We start from the raw sequence: 21,058 nt of genomic DNA on the forward strand, positions 1-21,058 counted from the left end.
TAATTATATCCTAGACCTGAAACTTAATTTTAAAGATGAAAAAAATTTTTTAACTATTTTTGAAGTGCCAATTAATACTTATGTTTCATGTGAATGACTCTCCTTAATTAAAAATACTTCTACATTTGCATGGGAGAAAATATCTATAATTTTGCCTGGTGGAATGGGGAAATAATATTTTGCAGTGGAATAAAAACCCTTATGGAAAATTATAAATGTCATAAGAAAACAATTCATTTCTTTCTTCTACAAACATGTGATTGCCTGTAATTCACAGGGTATCTGCTAGGAACTGTGAGTAAAACAAAGACAAATTAGACATAGACCCTGCAAGCAAAAAGTTTACAGTGGAATAGAGTGCATCTCTAATTTCAGCATTGTCCTACCCACATAACTTGTTTAAACGCAGATTTGTTGTGAGTCTTACTTTTCAAATTCTGATTCCATAGGTCTGGAGAAGGGCCTCAGGGATATACATTCTGATGCAGGGAGTTAGAAGTCTAAACTTTGAAAACCATTTATGTTCAGTAGTAAGCAAGTACATAGCACACAGTACCATATATCTAATATCTGCCTAATTCATTGATTTAGATTCCCTTCAACTTGCACTCATGTAGTCTTTTAACCCTGAGTTAAGATCAAATTCAAATACTTATTTTTTTTAATTTTTAATTTTTTACAGAGACCTGTACCTTACATTCAGGTGTCTCTATATCAAATGCATATTACTATTTTGATTATGTGTCTCAGTTCTACTAAGTGAACTTCTGCTTTGTTCCTGTGATGAAGCAGTCACCTTGAGTACCAATGGACTCAATAATGAGTCTTCTGCCTCATTTTCAGTCTTGAACCTCTCATTTATCTCAGAATTATTATCCTGTCTTTTTTCCAGTTCTCTGAGACTCAGCTCCTGTCCAATGAGTAAGACCATTGTACCTGATGCTAGACCATCTGCCTGGATTTGAACATATTTCCTTCGGCCAGATTCTACATAGCAATGGTCTGCTGCCCACCTACTAGGGAAATACCTATCACTCCTTTCTGGACCTCTCTGACACTGCCTGCTCTCACTGCTACATATTACCAACCATCAAAGTTCATGGATAATCTACTCCAGTACTTCCCCAAATTTACAGAGCATCAGATCACCTCGAGAGAAGCTTAAAAGTACAGACCCTTGGGCATCACAGTGCTTGAGGCTGTGATTCAGCAAGTCTGGAGTGAAGTCTGTGACTTTAAATCTTGGCATGTCACTGAAGAATTTAAAACACACACCCACGTACACACACACACACTTAAATTGGGCTTTTAAGAATTTTGTGTGACATAGAAAAGGAAAAGGACAATAGAGCTACAGGAAGCAAAGCAATTTGATCACGAGAAAGTGTTGGGTATGTTTAAAAAGAGAGTCTAATCAATTACTAGCCCATAGCAAGTAGCAAGAGCTTAATAAATGTTCTTTGAATTGAATACATGAAGTCTAATATACTGAAAAAATGAAGTCTGGCTAGAGGCATCAGCTGGATGAGGAAACGCAGTGGAGGGACATAAGAATGAAAAGCTAGACAGAAGTCAGATTCTAATTGGTGATAAATTCTGGGATGCATTTTCTAGACAACAAGAATAAGTAAAACATTTGGAGTCTCCTGGGCCATCTCCCACACCTTGTGCCTTTCATTCTTGTCTCTATGCTTCAAACACCCAAATCTATATGTCTAACTTTTACCCTCAGATAATAAACTTCAACTGCCAACACATAAATGGTCTAATTGTGTTTTAGAGACAATTCAATCAAAGTAAGTGGGTAAGAAGAAAAGACTGATGGGCAGGCTGGATGAGTGTGTGTAGTAAGGCTACTTTAGGATATTATTACAAGAAGCAACAAGAATCTGATGCAAAATAGGGCAGTCAAGTTGGAGAAGGAGCAGATTGCAGAACCATGGCAGAGACCAAACTGATAAAATCTGATTTTATGTAGGAGAGATGGAAGTAAGAATCACATATAAATATGAGGCTTGGTGTCCAAACGGTTATGAAGTACAGGCATAGAAAAGTAGGGCAGAGAAGAATTCATGTAGCATAAATTCCATGTGAAGATGTTTAGGGTTCATATGCCAACCAGTTCCTTAGCTGAAATTTTCTAATAATTTATGTGTGTGTATTTGTGTGTGTGTGTGTGTGTGTGTGTGAGAGAGAGAGAGAGAGAGAGAAAGAAAGAGAGGATAAAATGCAGGAGAAAGTAGATTGAATTGATGGAGTAATATTCTAGAGGAGATATGATATTGAAACAAAAACAAGCAGTTAGATTCCTGAAAAGAGGAAGTCAATGGCACCCCTGGGAGGCTATCTTGAGAGCATAAATAAAGACATGGGCAAATTTTAAAGGAGGTCAAGTCAGTATTACTGATGTAGTAAAATGAATAATAACATCAAATACAGATGATAGCGTGGGTAGATTATGTTCAAAATGAGAATAGAATTCTGTTGTGGAAAATTGAAAGAGTGTAAACAAAGGATGTACAGAAGATTATGGAGCAGCTAGGAGAGTTAGAAAAGGTGAATTTATACCTGAAACAGGTAAACTAGTTGTTTTTTTATAGCACTATTCATCAGCCAGCATCTGGTGAAAACAAACAGTGGAATCCTCTCAGAGTTGGGAAACCCCTGGAAGATGAGTCACAGTGCCGTGGTTTGAGATATAAGGAGTAAGAGGCATGTGCTGCTAAAAAGCATCCATCCCAGCTGAACAGGCAGAACACTGAAGTCTGAGGAAGTGTTGCACTGGAAGAATGAGAAGGAAAGGGTGCTGATTAGGATGCTGAAACCAGGGAGAAGGTACACCATGTCTCAAAGTTCTGCGGTTTACCGCCTCAAGGATAGAGAGGCAGAGTAAAATTGGGTGATGCTGATTTCAAAAGGAGGAAGGAATTAAAAGGTGCTACCAAGATAACAGATGTGGCTGCGCCAGAAGTAAACAATTATGCCATTGCCACAGTTCCTATTAGAGAGGGCTTCCAGGGAAGTAGTATCATAAGGAAGGAATCGGACTTACATTTTTATGTGCAGGTGCAATACTGGAGGAGGTAGAAGAATGTAGGAGATTATGACATAGGTCAGACCAGTGTTAGGGAGAGCAAGAGTTTTCTTCTTTGAGGACGAGTGCTTAGTGAACTGGATGTTTTTATTCAAATAATATACAAGATAGCAAACAAAACAAAACAAAACAAAACCCAAAAACAAAAAACAACCAAACAAAAAAACCCAAATAATATACAAGATAAAGGCTGGTGTATAGGAAAACAAATAGATGAAAGAGAGTTTAACACTGCCAGCTATGGAATTCAGGGAAGCATCTAGAATTCCATAAAATAAATTAAGTAAAAAAAAGATAAATATCAACATGTTTACATGTTTACTCCATATTTTAAATTATGAGAAAGCATAATTCGATAAGTTTAGAGTTTGTATAATAAGAAATAATTTTTTGTGGAAAGACAGTAGAGCAGATTTGCTCTTTTCTCCTCCTTTTAATTGCCCAATGTTGTGGAGAGGGATCAATATACTACACAGCTGGTACTCAGGTAACACGTATCATAAAAATGTGTTACATTTTTAAATACTTCTTTCATATCTCCAGATAAATGTGCTATAAAAACAAATACCATATGGATTCACTCCTATGTGGAACTTAAGAAACAAAACAGATGAACAGAGAAGAAAAAAAAAAAAGAGAGGCAAACCAGAGAACAGACTCTTAATTATAGAGAACAAATTGAGGGTTGCTGGAAGGGAGGTGGTGGGGGGATGGGCTAAATAGGTGATGGGCATTAAGGAGGGCACTTGTGATGAGCGCTGGGTGTTGTATGTAAATGATGAATCACTAAATTCTACATCTGAAACTAATATTACATTGTCTGTTAACTAGAATTAAATAAAAGTGAAGGAAAAACAAGATTACAACTGCTATTGACAAATGTATGACACAGGCCACATTTCCGGTGTTAGGTACCTCTTTCAGGTAAATTACCTGTTTCAGGTTACATGTTTCACAGTAGTTACCTGCTTCAGGTAGTGTGCTGATGTTGCATGTTTTTTCATCACCTTCACCAGCTGAGGTTGAAGCTCTTATTTTAAAGACATATGAGGTATTGGCAAGAAGTTTCACGAAAGTATACATATGGTCTTGGGGAGAGACTCTTGTAGAATTCCTTTCAACTGTTATCATATAATGCGTAATTATTCCATTTGCCTTTTTGGGTGGATCCCACTTCACTAAAGCTGACTGCCAGCTCATTGCTATACACTGTATGTTCTGTACAGCATCCGGAACTTAAAAGATAAACAAATGCCCAAAGTTAAAATTTATACACATGTAGTAAATGATTTTATTACATGATTGCTACATAAAATCATGTTTAGGAGTTGAGTGCAAATAAAAATTTAACATATCAACCTTGCAATGTTGTTGGGGTTAATGTAGAACATGAAATCAGCCATAATACCTGGCTCGCTACAATGTAACAGGGAGGCCACTGGGGGCAGGGAAGGCTTTGGAGATGGGCACAGGCCTTGGGAATGCGGAGGCCTGCACTACCACCACTCTGCGGTTGGAATGCTGCAGGGAGTTGCCTTCCCCCAAGCTTTCTTAGCCCAAATAGCTGCTCTGTGATCTAAGAGATGTAGGCATTGTCCCTCAGGCTATGTTTAGCAGAAATCGTAGAACAGGCAGATTAGCCGTAGACAGATCCTCCAGTTTCAGTAAGACCCCTTATCACGCACTTGAGAAACAATGATAAGGATTTGTGATTATCCTGAAGGACCAATAAAAGCAGGAGCAAAGAAGAGCAAAGGGTCTTCATCTCTGAGAGCTGACCCCCTTGCCTTCTCTTCTCTTTCACAGCAAAGTTTAGAGTATTTCATCCATTGGTACAGGGATTGCTGGCAATTCCCGGCAAAATAGGTGCTCAGTAAGTTCTTCACATAGGCTGAATCAAATGGTAGTTGGCTCATTTTCTATGCTATTATGTTAATCCTTACAATACTGAGCCAATCACTGAATATTTTCCTACGCCCAAGCAGCAATCATCCTCAAATCCTGAGAAGCAACTAACTGTATAGTCTCAAACTCAGGCAGTGGTTGAAGCCTGCTCTCTTTATCTCAACCAGAAAGGAGTAGTCTTAGTAACACTCTTTTCATGGAAACTTTTTATGGAAAACATAGATGTAGGTACCTCCATGATGAGACACATCTGGGCCTAACAGTGTTAGGAGATAGTTGGACAATCAGGTAGTCAGGGCCGGGGTCCCCACCAAGAAAACAGGGAGTCAGGATAGCTAAAAGAAAACAGCACTAACATCCGGTTTTGCAGCTTAGACAGGACCACGCTAGCATTCTGCTTTGCAGCCTTTGCAGAAATGACTTCTGCAAAATGTCCCAAAATATGACAACTAACCACAAAAGCATTTATCAATATCCACGGGCAAGGTGCCGTTGCTATCCCCCAGATGTCAGCCAAAACAGACCATCAGCACATGGACATTAGCCTAATAGGTAGACAGATACGTGACCAAAGCCCTGATTGGCACGACTCAGCATGCCCTGACTGCATAAGATAGTTCTGCAAAAGAGCTCATAATAAAACCCCTAAACTTAGAAACTCCGAGGACAACCCTCTCAGGTCCTCTCCCTCTCTCGGAGCTTTCTACTATTGCTCAATAAACTTTGCTTTGCTGCCCACCACTCTTTGTCTGGTCTACCTCTTCACTCTTCAAAGTGGGGTGACCAAGAACCGCAAGCACGAAAGGCAGAGAATTCCTGCAACAGTACCAGGAAACATGCAACCAATTTAAGGATTTTGTTTTTACAATTGGTAGTCTTCTTTAGAAGAATTGTGAAGAACTGATCCCTCAGTATCTTTTAAAAAGTCATTGCAGGGAAGATTTAAATCAGTTCCAGTTTTTAATTCAGTCCTAATTTTTTCTAGAACTTCCATGAATTTACTTAGAAATAACCCAATTTCTCAGAGGCCCACTCTATCTTGTGGACCTGGTTGAAGAGCAGTACCCCAGCCCACCAAAGTGACTGTAGGTACAGAGACTGGCTACTTCCCATGGAAATGTCCAACATGTAAAGCCCCCTAATAGTAGCATAGCTTTTTCTTATTACAGTAAAAAGAGGATGCTAGAAAGAAAATTCACATATCGTCAATTTGTGGATTATAAAAAAGTAGTGAAACAACTTGTCATTAATGCAAAACATAGTTATTTAAAGCCTACTCAAGTAATCTTTGATTTGTCTGAAGTTTTCTCTCCTGACCTAAATTTATCTTTACAAATTCTTTTTCCTTTGTAAGATCAAGGCATCAGAACTAAAGAATGTGTGGCATTTAAAATTAAAGAAAAGACAATATCTCAGCTGATCCAGGGTTCTGGCAATTAAATATTATTAATTATTTGCTTCCTTATTTTTAAAAACATAGTAGTATTTTCATAAAATAAGTTGAGGCAGTTGATACTTTGCTTAAGTTTCATTTATAAACTCAGATTTTGTGAATATCTATTTCACTGACTCTGAAATAGAAAAATAATTAACCAACAATATTTAACCTTTAAAGTTGAAAATTTTCTTTTATTTAGCCAATCAAGGCATAGAATTTTATGCAATAATTTTATTTTATGGATAAAAATATTTACCGTGTCACTGTCTACAATTTATACATGAATCCGTTTAGTAAAAATCAAGGCTAATCTTGTAGTGTTTTCTTTATGGGTTTGGCATTTGTATATAATATGTAAATTATCATTTATAATATATCCATTTCCTACAGTCATGTCCACCCTTCACTAGAGGTCAGAAGCTGATGTTCTAATTCAGTTTCTCCACTAATTTTTTCAGACCTTTTCATCTAAACTGCCTTAATCATGGTTTCTTCATCTGTAATACGAGAATGGGGCAACAGTAACATTTTCTTCAAACGTTAAATGTGTGTCCAACACACTAATAAGAACTTTATGTGGATCTTTTAAAATATTTTCCACCACAACCTTATAGGTGGCTACTGCTAATACATGTTTCTTTTCAGTTAGGAATATAGAGGCTCAGAAGACTCACAGGCCTTTGCAAGGTTATACAGTTAATAATTCAAATCCAGACGCTCTGACTTCAAAGCATGTACTTTTATCCATGATAAATATTATTGTCTTAGCCTGTCTTAAAGGAATACTATGAAAAAATCTCTCAGATATTCATAAATTAATGCAAAATGCAAAAATGATTAATTTGTCAGCGAGTGCTCTCCAGTTTCAATTTAGAGCTAATCTAAAGCAAGAGGAAGTGCATCTAAAGATACAGAAAAAATACCTAGAGCAGTATCTTGTGCTCATTCAATAATCATTGATGAAAAAAGTGAGGAAGAGGTGCCTTTAAATATATGGTCCGGTTGAGAGAAGGAAAAGTGCATTTCTAAGCCACCCATGAAATAGATCATAAATGAAAACTATCCAGTATGCAAGCAAAGGTGAGCTTTGCCAGGTGTGACATGTAGGTAAGTTGTTTAATTAGACCAGCGGTATTTCATAGTCTTCATAATTTCCTCCACATGTTACAAATGGACTATGGGAAAGTAGAAGCTTACATAATGACCAGTGGTCTTCACAGTCACAATACATCTTTAAATAAACATCGGTATCACTGCATGGAAATATAAACCAACCTGTTAAAAGTGACTACTGGTTGGTTTCTCTTCCCTCCCTAAAAACACAGCTGTCTCAGTTGATACTAAGAATTTGTGAAACAAAACAAATGAGCAAAGGGAAATTAAAAAGGGAGAGAGAGGGAACTAAGAAATAGACTCTTAACTATGGAAACTTTGGTCATCAGAGGAGAGGTGGGTAGGGTTGGGTGAAATAGGTGATGGGGATTAAGGAGGGCACTTGTGACGAGTACCTGGTGTTGTATGAAAGTATTCAAACACTGTATTGTATACCTGAAGCTAGTATTACCCTGTATGTTAGCTGGAATTTAAATAAAAACATTATATAAAAAAAAGAATTAGGTAATTTTCACAGATACCTAGAACCTACTTTATTCCTAAACTATTCCTTTATTTCAATTTCCTCAGTTCAAAAGGAGAAGCCCACATGTAAATATATATATTTGATTGCACACAAGACCCAGCCTACTGTTAAAGCACTGAAATTCAACTTCCCTTTGAAGGCACTCTTAAATGATGGTACTTTATCACATAAACCAGAAGGAAGGGAAAAGTGTTAAATACAAAGTGAAATATTTTAGGATCAAAAAACCGTGTCTCACCTGATTCATGAGTTGTGAATTTTACTACATTACTAAACTGATTGCCATTTCCGACTTTTGTAAAGGCAGATACGCTGACAGAATAGGTGCTGACTGGTTCTAGTCCAAAAAGTTGGGCTTCAGTTTGAACACCTGAAATATTCTGAAAAGCAGGGAAAAATTCTTTGTCATGATGCATCACCAAAAATTTGTAACTGGAACAAATGTTTTATTACATGAAAGTTATGCCATCTGTGTTTAATAAGCATGGGTATTTTCAGTTAAAACAAATGTTAAACATTTTTTTGTGCCACAGGGTGTGATCATATGATGATATAGGATGAACTGGGAACCTCTCAGCCCTGAAAAATCTCATAATGGCCATGTTTTTAATTTTTTTAAGACTTTTTATTTTTATTTATTTGAAGAGATAGAGACAGCCAGCAAGAGAAGGAACACAAGCAGGGGGAGTGGGAGAGGAAGAAGCAGGCTCATAGCGGAGGAGCCTGATGTGGGACTCGATCCCAGGACCCCGGGATCATGCCCTGGGCCGAAGGCAGACGCTTAACAACTGCGCCACCCAGGCACCCCTTAATTTTTTTTTTAATGCTAGAGTATTTTGTTTTCATTTTGTCTCCCTAATGCTTGCTTGGATTAATATACTGACTACTTCCTTTAAATTTGCAAAAATTTAAGTCCCCAACTTAAATCAAACTTATGGGTGGTCGGTGATATTAGATTATTCTTGAATTCATCTAGAATCATTTTTTAAAACCCAGTAATATTCTATGTAAATTAATTTATTCATCAGCTACTTCGTGCTAGGCATTGGGAATACAACAGTTTATAAAACAGAAACTCTACTCTCACAAAGCTTAAATTATGAATTTTCTTAGACAACTCCTAAATTTCTAATTTTACCCAGTCTCTTAGGAAAATGAAAAAAAGGAACAAAACAGTTATCACAACTGCTCCAGGAAGGATATGCAATCTCACAGAAAAATTTACCGTTAAGTAAACTTTGACTTATTAAACATTTCAGTAACAGAAATTTAGTAAGACTACTACCTCGCAGGGCACTTACAGTTTAATCACATTTTAAATTAAATCACATTTTAAAATAATACTCCAAGTCATTCACAAACTTTAGGGACTCATTGTATTACACTACTTCCTTTCATTCTTCTATGCTTACTACTTATAAAGCATACTGTTAGATAACCAGGAGCTTATAAAGATACATATATAAGAAATACATGGTTCCTGTCATCAAGGAATTTTTATATTAAACAGAGAAATCTATAAACAAATGTTTACTGAGGAGAAATTAAGCACAACTCAGGTAAATTCTGACTTGGGTTAGGAAAGGCTCGTACCCAGAGAAATGACTGAACCTGAGATTATAATAAAAAATGTGAGCAGCTTACTGGATAGTGACCAGATTTACATAATAGTAAGTTATAAGACGGAGACGGTGAAGAATATTTCCAAACATTTTAACAGAACTTTTTCCTGAATAAACAATTTCTTTCCATATGTGTGAGCAACCCGAGTTACCAGTAGACCTGGATCTAACTGGTCTCCATGTGACCAAAATGGATGGACTACAATGGTAGGAATATTTGGGGGTTCTGGAATTATTCTACCTCCACATACCCACATATAATTTGAAAGGATAAAAAGGAAAAGAAATAGAAATTGATAGGACAAAGAAGTAGAGGAAGACATAGAAAGGAAAATAGGACAATACACTCGGAAAGATAAAAAGGTGGCATGAAGTACGTGTAAAGGAACTTAAAATAGGACTATGAAGGAGCACCTGCATGGCTCAGTTAATTAAGTGCCCAACTCTTGTTTTTTGCTCAGGTCATGATCTCAGGGTCATGAGATTGAGCCCTGCCTAGGGTTCCAACTTCAGCAGGGAGTCTGCTTCTTTCCCTCTCCCTCTGTCCCTCCCCATTCTCACGTACACACTCTCTCTCTAAAATAAATAAATATGTTTTAAAAAAGAAGACTATGAACATTGACAGAAAAACGGATGTAACAAGGAGTAACTAAAAGTAGTAAATTTTAAAGAAAAACTATTCCCTCAATTAAAAATGGTACATTTAATACTTATAGTATAAAGGTTATATGTTTGCTACTAGCAAAACTTTAATGGTAGTATTTCTACGGAAAAATCAAGATGTCTAAAAATCTTAGCATATAACTTATTCTCATATTCAGGTAAAGGTACACCATCATTTCATGCTTAGTGCTATGACAATGCTGGGTGGATTTTTTAAATCTTTTTTTTAAACTATGTATGGTAACAATTACATTGGTATGGTAACAATACATTCAACATGTGCTAAAGATTATTCTAAATGCTTGATACAGATTTTCTCTTTGTAATCCTCACTTTTTAACGTATGCATCTTTATAGCTCCCATTTTGCACTTGAAGAAACTGAGTTAGAAGAAGTTAAGCAACTGCCATAATACAGCACATTCAGTCTGAATATGTGATTGCAGTAAGAACATGATTGCTTTTTCCTTTTTGATAATATGCATTTCCCAGTGACCCGTACAGATAAAACAAACAAAAAATTGTTAAGATTCAACCGGGGATAAATATTAGAGAGCTAGAGACTTAGCATCATTAATAGAATTTCACACTTCTGGGGAAGAGACTCCACATTTATGGAGTACTATAATTCAAATTCCATTCAGCTTATCAGACTTCAAAGTAGTATCTTGATTTCCAGAAAGAAAGCCATTGTTCCTTATGACATAACCTTAACCACGGCTTTTGCTTTTTACTATTCACTTTGTAAGCTACATATGCCATAAAAATGATTTACCATCAGCAATAAATTGTAATGCATATAATTTTGGGGACAATGTTTACTGCAGAGTTTTTTCATTCTTCTTGTTACAACTAAATAAGAGCATTCCAGTATTTCATTTGCCTTTGGAAAAAAAAATTCTTAAATAAATGCCAGTCATGTAACATATTTTGGCAACTAAATGTTAGAAATTATACAAGTATATATGAGATCCTTTGTTATATCAGTTCTTTCATTGATTCTGGAACCTAAAAATGGAGGAGGGAAAGGGTATTTAGTGTTGCAAAATTTCTAATTAGCATTGAAAGGAAAAGCATAATGGTATATCTTAAAAGACCAATTAGTGTGGGATTATATTCTATCAGGGAAGATTATCAGATGTCCAGTATAAATACTTTTCTGACAGGTTAAAAACATTCACTTGGTATCTATCTTAACAATAAATGGAAATATATTGCATTTAAGATAATAACAGGTCTTAAATAATCTGAAAAAATTTACTATATACTTTCCAGCATTAACAAAATTATGCAATTATTTCTTAACTCGTAAATATCTAGAAGTTATAAATTCTAAGTAAATTGCTCCTCAAAGTATTCAGTTTTCAATCTGACAAATGTTTTCTATATTTTCCACAAATATCCTTAAATGGTAGGAAAAAAAGATTATATAACAAGATGGTCCTTGTTTAATTTAAAGCAGTCCATTTTCCCCTGCATGTCAAAAGATTTAAATTCAAGTTTTGAATTTTTGAAATTAACATATACCATTATAATCAACCTACCTTATAAAATATAGTATCAGTTTCATGTTCATGAATTTTTAAACTATGTATTTTAACAATACCGCCTGGAACAGGACTTGGGTTCCATTTCAGCCATACAAAGTCTGAAGTGTAGTTGATTAAAGTCAAATTTTGAGGAGGTGCTAAAGGCACTGCAGGAAAACACATTATAAAACTTATATTCATAACATTTTTAGCATAAAAATATCATTGTGACTCTAGCTTCCTGAAGACACTAGTTAAGATTTCTAAAATGACATTTTAATTTCAGAAATAAATAGCATCAGTAATTTTGTTTTTGTATTTCCAACTCAGTCATTCCAAAGTAGTTTTAAACAAGCACTTCATTCTGAAGCTTGAACTAAGAAAAAAGTGTCCAGCAAAGTAGATGAATAGTAGTAAGCCTGTTACAAATAGGTAATTGAATATCCTTTCAATTTCCATGCTGTTCCCTAAAAAGAGAGAGCAAGGCTGCAACAGTGAAATCATTTGAAGAGGTATGGATTCCGGCTTACCTGACTCATCTGTGTAAAAGAAAAGAGTACTGGAAGGACCAAGTCCTTTTATAGTTCTTGCAGCGGCAAAAAAACTATATAATGTAAATGGTGAAAGCTCTTCCAATATTAGATAGTTATCAGAAGTAACGAAAGAATAATTTTCATTTGGTCCTTGTAAAGTTAAATCATAACTTATTACTGCACCATTTGGCTTTACTGGGGGATCCCATGATAAGAGAACTGAGGTAGAGGAAAGGTTTTTAAAAGTGTTGATTATTGGTGAAGTTTCTGGGACTATAAAAGAAAAAAAGAATATTAAATGAAACAAAAGTGAATTAGCATTAAAAAGAAGAGGCTCTGATAATAATAATGGGACTTAATTTTATTAGCAGATAATGAATTTTAAAAAGTATAGAGTTTGTTATATTTATTGAAAGGCTAATTATTTGAGAACAAACAGATTTTATATAATTATAAGAATGTTTTCTATCAGAAAGCATTATAAGTAAGAGAACAGCAACAATCTGCTTATAGGCAATAAAAGGGTCCAGCCTACCATCTTCTTCAGTCTTGATGTGTAGCTGGGCAGTATAGGTATCAGAGAATCCCTTTTCTGTTGATGGAGTGATTTTTAATATATAATCAGTATATTTTTCCAGATTATCAAAATACATGCTTCTCTCATATGTAACGAGAAGTGGTCTCACGTGGCGAGGAGTCTGCTGTAAGCTCAGAGAAACATAGTAGAAGACTAGACCATTTGGCAGAGACGGTGGGCTCCAGCTTACATTTATTGCAGTTGACGAAATGGACTCGTAAGTTAGGTTTCCAACAAACCCTTCAGGTACTATGGTAGGTAACGTGCAAAATATAAAAATTATCAGTCACCCCAAATAAAATTTAAGTAAATTCACAAACTGAGCATAATTGTTAATATGGTATCTTCTAAACCATCAGCTCTTAATTGTTTAAATGCAGATGTAGTAAATACCACCTATTACAAAGTATCATTACAAAATAATTATATTAAAAGTGACCCAAGATATAAACCCTGTCATCTTTAATATGTGTGAGAATTGCTTTATAAATAATATTCTCTTGTCTTTTCTTTCCTACAGCATGGAGATGATCCATGTATCATACATGTATGACTGTATATATATGCTCAGATATTTAAATATTTGACCATTTATATTATCTAAACAATATTTTTATTTTCCTTCTTCTAAAGATTATTGTACATATATTACATCTAGGACCTCTCGCCTACAACAGTGCACAGTAAGTGTTTATTATTCATGGTGCTATAACAGTCACTGATAAAATTTATAGGTTGGAGAAAATATGGGGAGAGATCTGCATTTAAAGAATGCCTGAAATGATATTGACCACCTACTGCACTAAAACACCTTGCTAAAGACTCTGCAAGCACATATTTTCACATATTTTTTCGCATATTATTCTGTTACTCAATGTGTAAACTATTTAAAAGATTGTTCTAACAAGGAAAGCCTTCACTTGTCCTACTTATCGTGTCTGCCAGTTTACAGTCTTAAGACAATAAACACGAGATCTTACTCTCAGCAGAAGTTTAGGTCAATACCATTTCTCAATAAGAGACCAGTCTTTAAGAAATAAAGGGACACCAGAAACAAGAAGAAACAGGCAATGATTCATGCATCATTGTATTCTTGACGCTGAAACCTAAAAAAGCATCAAGCGCTTCAATCATCATAGTTTTCTGAATACTCAGCACAAACAGGATACTGCTGAAGCCGCGTACAAGAACTTCTGGGGTTAAAAAAGTAAAGATATTCCAGGTGTCTGAGTCAAAATCACAGTAAGAACGAAGATGCTGTATAGAGTCCTATGTGGATTCAAAGGCTGAAACGGAAGTTGCTAGATTAAATTCAAAAAAAAGAAAGTAGTTCCAAAAGCAAAGGGACAAGTATATTAAATATTGGGAAATCCATCGATGTATCCAACAGTATTTTTCATGCTTGTAACTGGATGGCTGTGACATCCTTTGAAGCAATAAAAGTGACAGAGTTTTCATGAGGGGTAGCAGTTTTCATGAATAGAAAAGGCTGTTATTATTGTAATCATTTTATAGCCACCTTAAATGCATTTTCAAACTTCTATAATAACTTTTAAATGTGTCTAAATAAATTACAGATTTTACTAGCAACATACACAAATAGGAAAAACACTCTGAAATAAAGTATTAAATTAATCCTCTTAAAGATTAATAAATGCTTTTTGTTTACATACTGTCTTGATCTGTGTGTACTTGAACCATGTCACTGCTTTTATTCCCATTTCCAACTGAAGTACTTGCTGTTACCCAAAATGTATAGTAGCTGAATATTGCCAGTTTATCTATTATTGCAGATACAGTCATATTGTCAAAGTCACTGGTTACTTCATGGAGTGTAAAATTCTGAAAAATAAACATATAATTGTTCAGAATATAGTTTTAGTATACATGAACATTTCAAAATAATTATTATCCATGAATTGGTTGCCTCATTATTTTAATATGTCAATTTTTGAGAAAAATCAACATAGAAAATTTTAGCGCAATAATTAAACTGGAAATATGTGGTACTAAAAGAGGAATGGATGGTGGTAGTTTATCATAAAATCAGCATACAGAATAGCAAAGAGTAAAAACTCCCAGCTTATGGAGAACATTCAGTGGCCAGCTGAAAATGCTATAACTGTACTGATCAGTGTCACTTTTCCTTATAAAACATTCAAGTATTTTTCAAAACACGGACCATATATTTTTGAACAAGTTTAGGTGTTATGTAAAAACTTTTATTTTTTTTCTTCCTGTTAATGATGAAGAAATTATGAAAGTATTCACCTGTTTCTCTCAACTCAAATGGTTATTATTCATCCTTAATGGGGCTTTTTTTCTATAATTATGAGGAGAAATAGGAAGTCAGACACATTTTCTTTCCTATATGCAGAGTAAGAGCAATTTTGAAATTCTTTTGCCTGACTCCTAGTTATATTTGTCCTAAGGCATTTTTCAATGATTAGGGAATTTATTTATGCAATCATTTCCTTTCTGACCATATGTTAAACACAAAACACCAATAGGTAAAGAAAACAAATTCTAAAATAAAGGAAAATAGACTTGAAAATTATGTAGGCAATTAGTATGAATAAGTCTTAATAATAATGTGCGTTTACACCAAGAAAGGTCAATCATTCCAATCCACACAAAACTTTGAGCATCCTATAGACCTAAATCCAATTCTAGCAGAGTAGCCCTCAATAAATCCTCTCAAATCAAAGCTTTTCCTTCCTCAACTATAAAATAGGAATAATTATTTCTCCTTCACAGAGAGATTTTGAGGATTACATGATATGCAAGCACATAAAACAATATCATATCTGATACACAACTAAAAACAGAATAAATGATAATTAGTTCATTTAAATGAAAAAACAGGGTAATCTGGGGCCCCTGGGTGGCTCATTGGTTAAGCACCCGACTCCATCCAACTATTTTTTTTGAAGATTTTATTTATTTATTTGATACAGAGGGAGGAAAGAGAGAGAGGCAGAGGGAGAGGGAGAGGCAGACTCCCCACCTAGCAGGGTGCCTGAGGTGGGACTCATTCTCAGGACCCTGGGATCATGACCTGAGCCGAAGACAGCCGCTTAACTGACTGAGCCACCCAGATGCCCCAAGCATCCATCCGACTCTCGATTTTGGCTGGGGTCATGATCTCAGGGTCCTGGAATAAGCCCCCACATCAGGCTCTGTGCTCAGCAGGGAGTCTGCTTGAGATTCTCTCTCCCTCTCCTCTCCCACTGCCCCTCCCTCCCCCACTCTCTCACACACAATCTCTCCCTCTCTCTCAAATAAATAAATCTAGATGAAAAACTTAGGGTAGTAAATTTGACTAAAGTTTATAGTTAGGATGGTTCTATAATGTATCAAAAAATTAAATTCAGCAAAGTTTTGTGGTTCTTTTGCCAGTATTTGGTGTAGGGGGGAGGGAAGAATGAGTTTAATAAAAGATCTACCTCAATTTTGTGATTGCTTATTTAAGAACAGAAAAGTTAAAACAGTATAACAATCTCACACAAAATATGATCTGTAAACTTCAATATCTTTCAACATACCTATTTTACACATGGAATAGCTGGTTTATATGAAGTATCTCTCTCTTTTTTTTTAAAGATTTTATTTTATTTATTTGACAGAGATAGAGAGCCAGTGAGAGAGGGAACACAAGCAGGGGGAGTGGGAGAGGAAGAAGCAGGCGCATAGCGGAAGAGCCTGATGTGGGGCTCGATCCCATAACGCCGGGATCACGCCCTGAGCCGAAGGCAGACGCTTAACCACTGTGCCACCCAGGCGCCCCTATATGAAGTATCTCTTAAAAATATTAAGGTAATTAGTCAGCCTTTTAAAAAGAAAGCAATCTTGCCATTTATGACAGCAAGGATGAACCTTGAGGGCATAATGCTGAATGAAATATGTCCAACAGAGAAAGACAAATACCTTACAATCTGACTCATATGTGGAATCTAAAACAAACAAAAAACCAAAACCCTGAACTCACAGACACAGAGAAAAGACTGGGTGGTTGCCAGAGGTGCAGGGTGGGGGGAGGTAGGCAAAATGGGTGAAGGTGATCAAAAGGTACAGACTTCCAGTTATAAAATAAATAAGTCACGAGTATATAATGAAAAAATATATTAATACAGATTTTTGGTATAAATTTTAATTTTTCTTTGTTATAGAATTTATTCTACCTATCAGAATAAATCACCTAATGACTATTCAGAAATGAATTATTTTGAATCACCCAGAAGTCATTCCTGATGAACATGTGACTTAGCATGCACAGACATGTAACACATTTGGAATCAGATCAATTATCCAGATGATCAATTCAATTGTTTTGTTTTTGGAAAAAACTATCTTTCAGCTCAAATCATCGAATTAAGACTCACTACTTTGTATCTATAAATGCAGTCAGAAGTTATATAGTGTAAGCTTCCAAATTTGATTAATCCACCAGTACAGTACTCATTTAGCATTTTGTTAGTATAATAAGACACTATGTCAGGCACAGGAGGAGATATGACTAAGTGTGTAAAAGTGAAAATGTGGAAGAGTTAATACAGTCTACTAAACACAATGAGTAGCAATCGAAGGGAAAACAAGTGGTAGCAGAGATTAAATTCCCCAAGGTAAGAAGAAGGAAAAATCACTTCACTACAAACTCAAATGCTCCATAATTATAACTAAATACCAAAAGTCATGTTGGTCCATTATAATAATTTTATGTTCTTTCAACTGAAAATATTAATTGAGCATTAAACTTATGTATGATACAGAACCAGAGGACTCTGGGGGATGGAACAATAAGTGTCACATGACCCTTTTCTTCGAGTTATTTGTTGTGGCATAGGAGCTAAGACAAGTAAGCAGATACCAGGAATGAAAAGCAGAATATGATGAACCGTGCATGAAGTATTCTACAAGTTCTGTGGGAAAGAGGAGGAGGAAGAAAAAAGCAATACACTTATTCTGCTATATACTTTTCATTTCGAGGATTTCTTCTATTCTGCCAATCCAAAATAGAAAATTAGGAAGTGAAGATGCTGTATTTAACACTAACTGGAGGAACAAATTAAAGCACAGATGAACTTCAAGCAATATGAGAAATGTTTTCACATCGTTAGCCTGTGCCCTCTTGCAGCTGTCACACATAAAAGCATTCTTAAGATTATTTAATAAAAGATTACATTTTCTAAGATAGATGAACTGTAAATGGGATGGTATCATATACCCAGCTTTGACTAAATAGGCTCATAAGATCATGTTGAAAACATAGTTAGATGTTTACAATTCATTATTTAGATGTGGACAAGAAGAACCAAAATAGAATTAAAGTAAGTTGTGCAGAAGCAAAACCTTTGCTAAGATTTAGAACTACTGACATCACTTTGCAATATTTTTGTTAAATGCATGAAAGAAGAAAAATCTGCATTTTGAATAGCCTCCGTGATGTAATGACACATTGTTAAATTTGTAAACAACATTGTGTAAAAAATAATAATAAATTGCACACTAATCCCATTTCTTTTCTCCAAACAGAGTAGAACAAAAAAGAGTAGGAAAAATTTCTTAATGTACATAGAAGGGGGGAAAAAAAGGATCCTCCTTTCTTCTTCTGCTTTTAAGGTATTTGTTTAAAAAGTCTACATCTATAATTACATTTTTATGTATATCTTCATGCCTTATATAAAGTAGTTTTCCTTTTGGCATGAAGTTTTAAGTAGTCACACTTATTCAACCCGTACCCTTAGAGGTCCTTGACCAGAATGTAAAAACCAAACCAACATTGACTTTCTCTTCTTCACTGCTAGGTTAGTCCTGAGATAGCTGGTAAAATTCTGCTTTGACCTTACTGATCAACCTAAACTACAGCATAGATACACTAAGGCAAATAATACAATAAAGCATGCTTTATTTCCTGAGATTGTAAATTGTAGTATTTCTTTGAAATTAGGTTTTTTTTACAAATTATATTCCAACTCTCTCCATTCCTGGTTCAATCACAACCATTCCGGTTTCATCCTTTTCATATATTAGAAGTCTATAAAATATCTAGTTTGGATAAACAGAGGATTTCAAGTAAATTGAAAATACTTCTCTAAATGAAATGCATTTTAGCTATTTTCATAACCATCATTCACATCAGAAAACTGCGACCCTAAAACTCTGCATTCTTCAAGTTAAATAATCACATTACTAGTGGTTTTATTACATCTAATACTAAATAATAACAACAACCCCTCCTGTAACAGTTGAAAATTTTTAAAATTGAAAAAAAAATACACAAACACATCCAAAGTTGAAAACTATTTATATTGTATACAAACAAAAGGGAAAAAATTTAGCTAAGAAATAATTGAGGGTAAATTAAACCATCAACTCTTTAGAGAACCCTTCTTGGAGAAGTAGAATTAAGGCCATATTTATACACAGAATTTTAAATAGGTGGCAGCTTCATTGTTAGCAATGCATTTGAAATGTGTGAGCATGCATAGCTAGATTAAAATGTATCTGACCTATCTCTACCACATTTTTTCAACGTCAATGGGAGTTTTATAAAATGTCTATGCATAATTATCAGTGTAAGATAAATGATGTTTCTACAATGCCAAGTCTATATCATCATCAATAAAAACTGAAGGCTATAAATAAAGAACTAGGAGAAAACTCAGGTCTCACCTGCACAAAAGTACCTGAAGTATTTCTGTAATAAACAGAATAATATTGTATAATCCCATTAGGTTTTGAAGGAGGCATCCAAAAGAGCATTATTGATGAAGAACTGAGATTTGTATAATGAACATCTTTGGGAGGATCACTTGGTGCTACAACACAAACAATTGAAGAGGAAACTGTATTTGTGGCTCCAAATAATGTCCGAAATATTCTAAATTTTACCTGTCTTTGATAAGTGATGACCATCGTTTTTAAAAAAAAAAACCCAAAAAACAAAAAATAAAAAACAACCTTAAATTAGGAATAACACCTAATTAGAAGTCAGAAATGAAATCTGTAGGCTCATTGGGCCATCCCTCTCACACTATATCACAGCAACATCCAAGCAGAGGACTGTTGGATTTCTTACTGGTAAAACACTATCCCAGCTATAAAACATGCCTACTGCCCTGTATCTGAAAACAACATTATAACAAGTCTCCATTATAAAACACGTAATATGAAATTCTAATTTAGCTTAGAATCTTGAAATCGAATAATAGAGAACAAAGAAAGCTGACTTCATGCATTTTATTTTGTTTCATTTAACAAATACATAAAATGCTTACTAACTGTCAAGTTCTGTACTGAATGCATTTATAAATATAAACTCACTTAATCCTCAGAAGGACCCTGTAAAATAGGTATATATTGTTTCCATTAATTCAGATAGGAAACTGAGGCACAGAGAGATTAACTTTCCCAACATCACACAGCTAGGAAATGACCAAAAAGCAATTTTGCCTCCAAAACAATGACAGATATTAGGCTTAATAACACATTTTGTACTTAATTCTTATTTTTTTCTGAGTAGGATATTCTTTTACTTGGCCTACATCCAAAAGAACTTACCTCCCTCGGGTGTTCGAAAGTTAATGATACTGCTTCTCATTTTCCCATCACCAAACCTGGTGCTAGCTGTTACATAAGCACTATATTCAACATCATAGTCCAAATCGGAGAACTCTAATGATGCTTCAGTTACATTAATAACCTTTAATGATGATCTATCCCTGGGAGAAAAGAAAGAAATTATCTGTATAATTGACTATTAAACATTACATATACATTTTGAGCACAAGCACATTAAAGATAATCAACATTAATGCACAGAAATATATCAATCCAGAATAACAGGGTAAAGATGCCACTTATTCTGAAATGTGGAAAAGAGTGAAATTCAGAATAATTCAATAAATAAATTTCTTTTGTTTTCAAGTATATTCAGTAATTCAATCAAATGTTAGTAAGATGCTCGTATTAGAATTTGCTTGGACTGATTTTAATTTAGCTCTAGGAATACTGTGTAGTCCAAATAATTACACCACTTTTTTTCATACCCATGTTTTAG

At 34.8% G+C, this 21,058-nt stretch overlaps 1 protein-coding gene across 1 annotated transcript in view; it reads right to left on the reverse strand.

The window, feature by feature from the left end:
• Positions 1-21,058, reverse strand: part of PTPRQ (protein tyrosine phosphatase receptor type Q) — a 257,068-nt gene that overhangs the window by 114,156 nt on the left and 121,854 nt on the right. Inside the window, exons 36-43 of the mRNA XM_057316413.1 lie at positions 20,560-20,720; positions 19,672-19,817; positions 14,673-14,841; positions 12,958-13,248; positions 12,420-12,695; positions 11,905-12,056; positions 8,315-8,456; positions 4,060-4,329 (exon numbers count right to left, since the gene is read on the reverse strand). Of these exons, the coding sequence (XP_057172396.1) occupies positions 4,060-4,329; positions 8,315-8,456; positions 11,905-12,056; positions 12,420-12,695; positions 12,958-13,248; positions 14,673-14,841; positions 19,672-19,817; positions 20,560-20,720 (1,607 nt within the window). The remainder of the gene's footprint in view (positions 1-4,059; positions 4,330-8,314; positions 8,457-11,904; positions 12,057-12,419; positions 12,696-12,957; positions 13,249-14,672; positions 14,842-19,671; positions 19,818-20,559; positions 20,721-21,058) is intronic.

This window comes from Ursus arctos, unplaced genomic scaffold (genome assembly GCF_023065955.2).
Source record: "Ursus arctos isolate Adak ecotype North America unplaced genomic scaffold, UrsArc2.0 scaffold_21, whole genome shotgun sequence".
NCBI lineage: Eukaryota > Metazoa > Chordata > Mammalia > Carnivora > Ursidae > Ursus > Ursus arctos.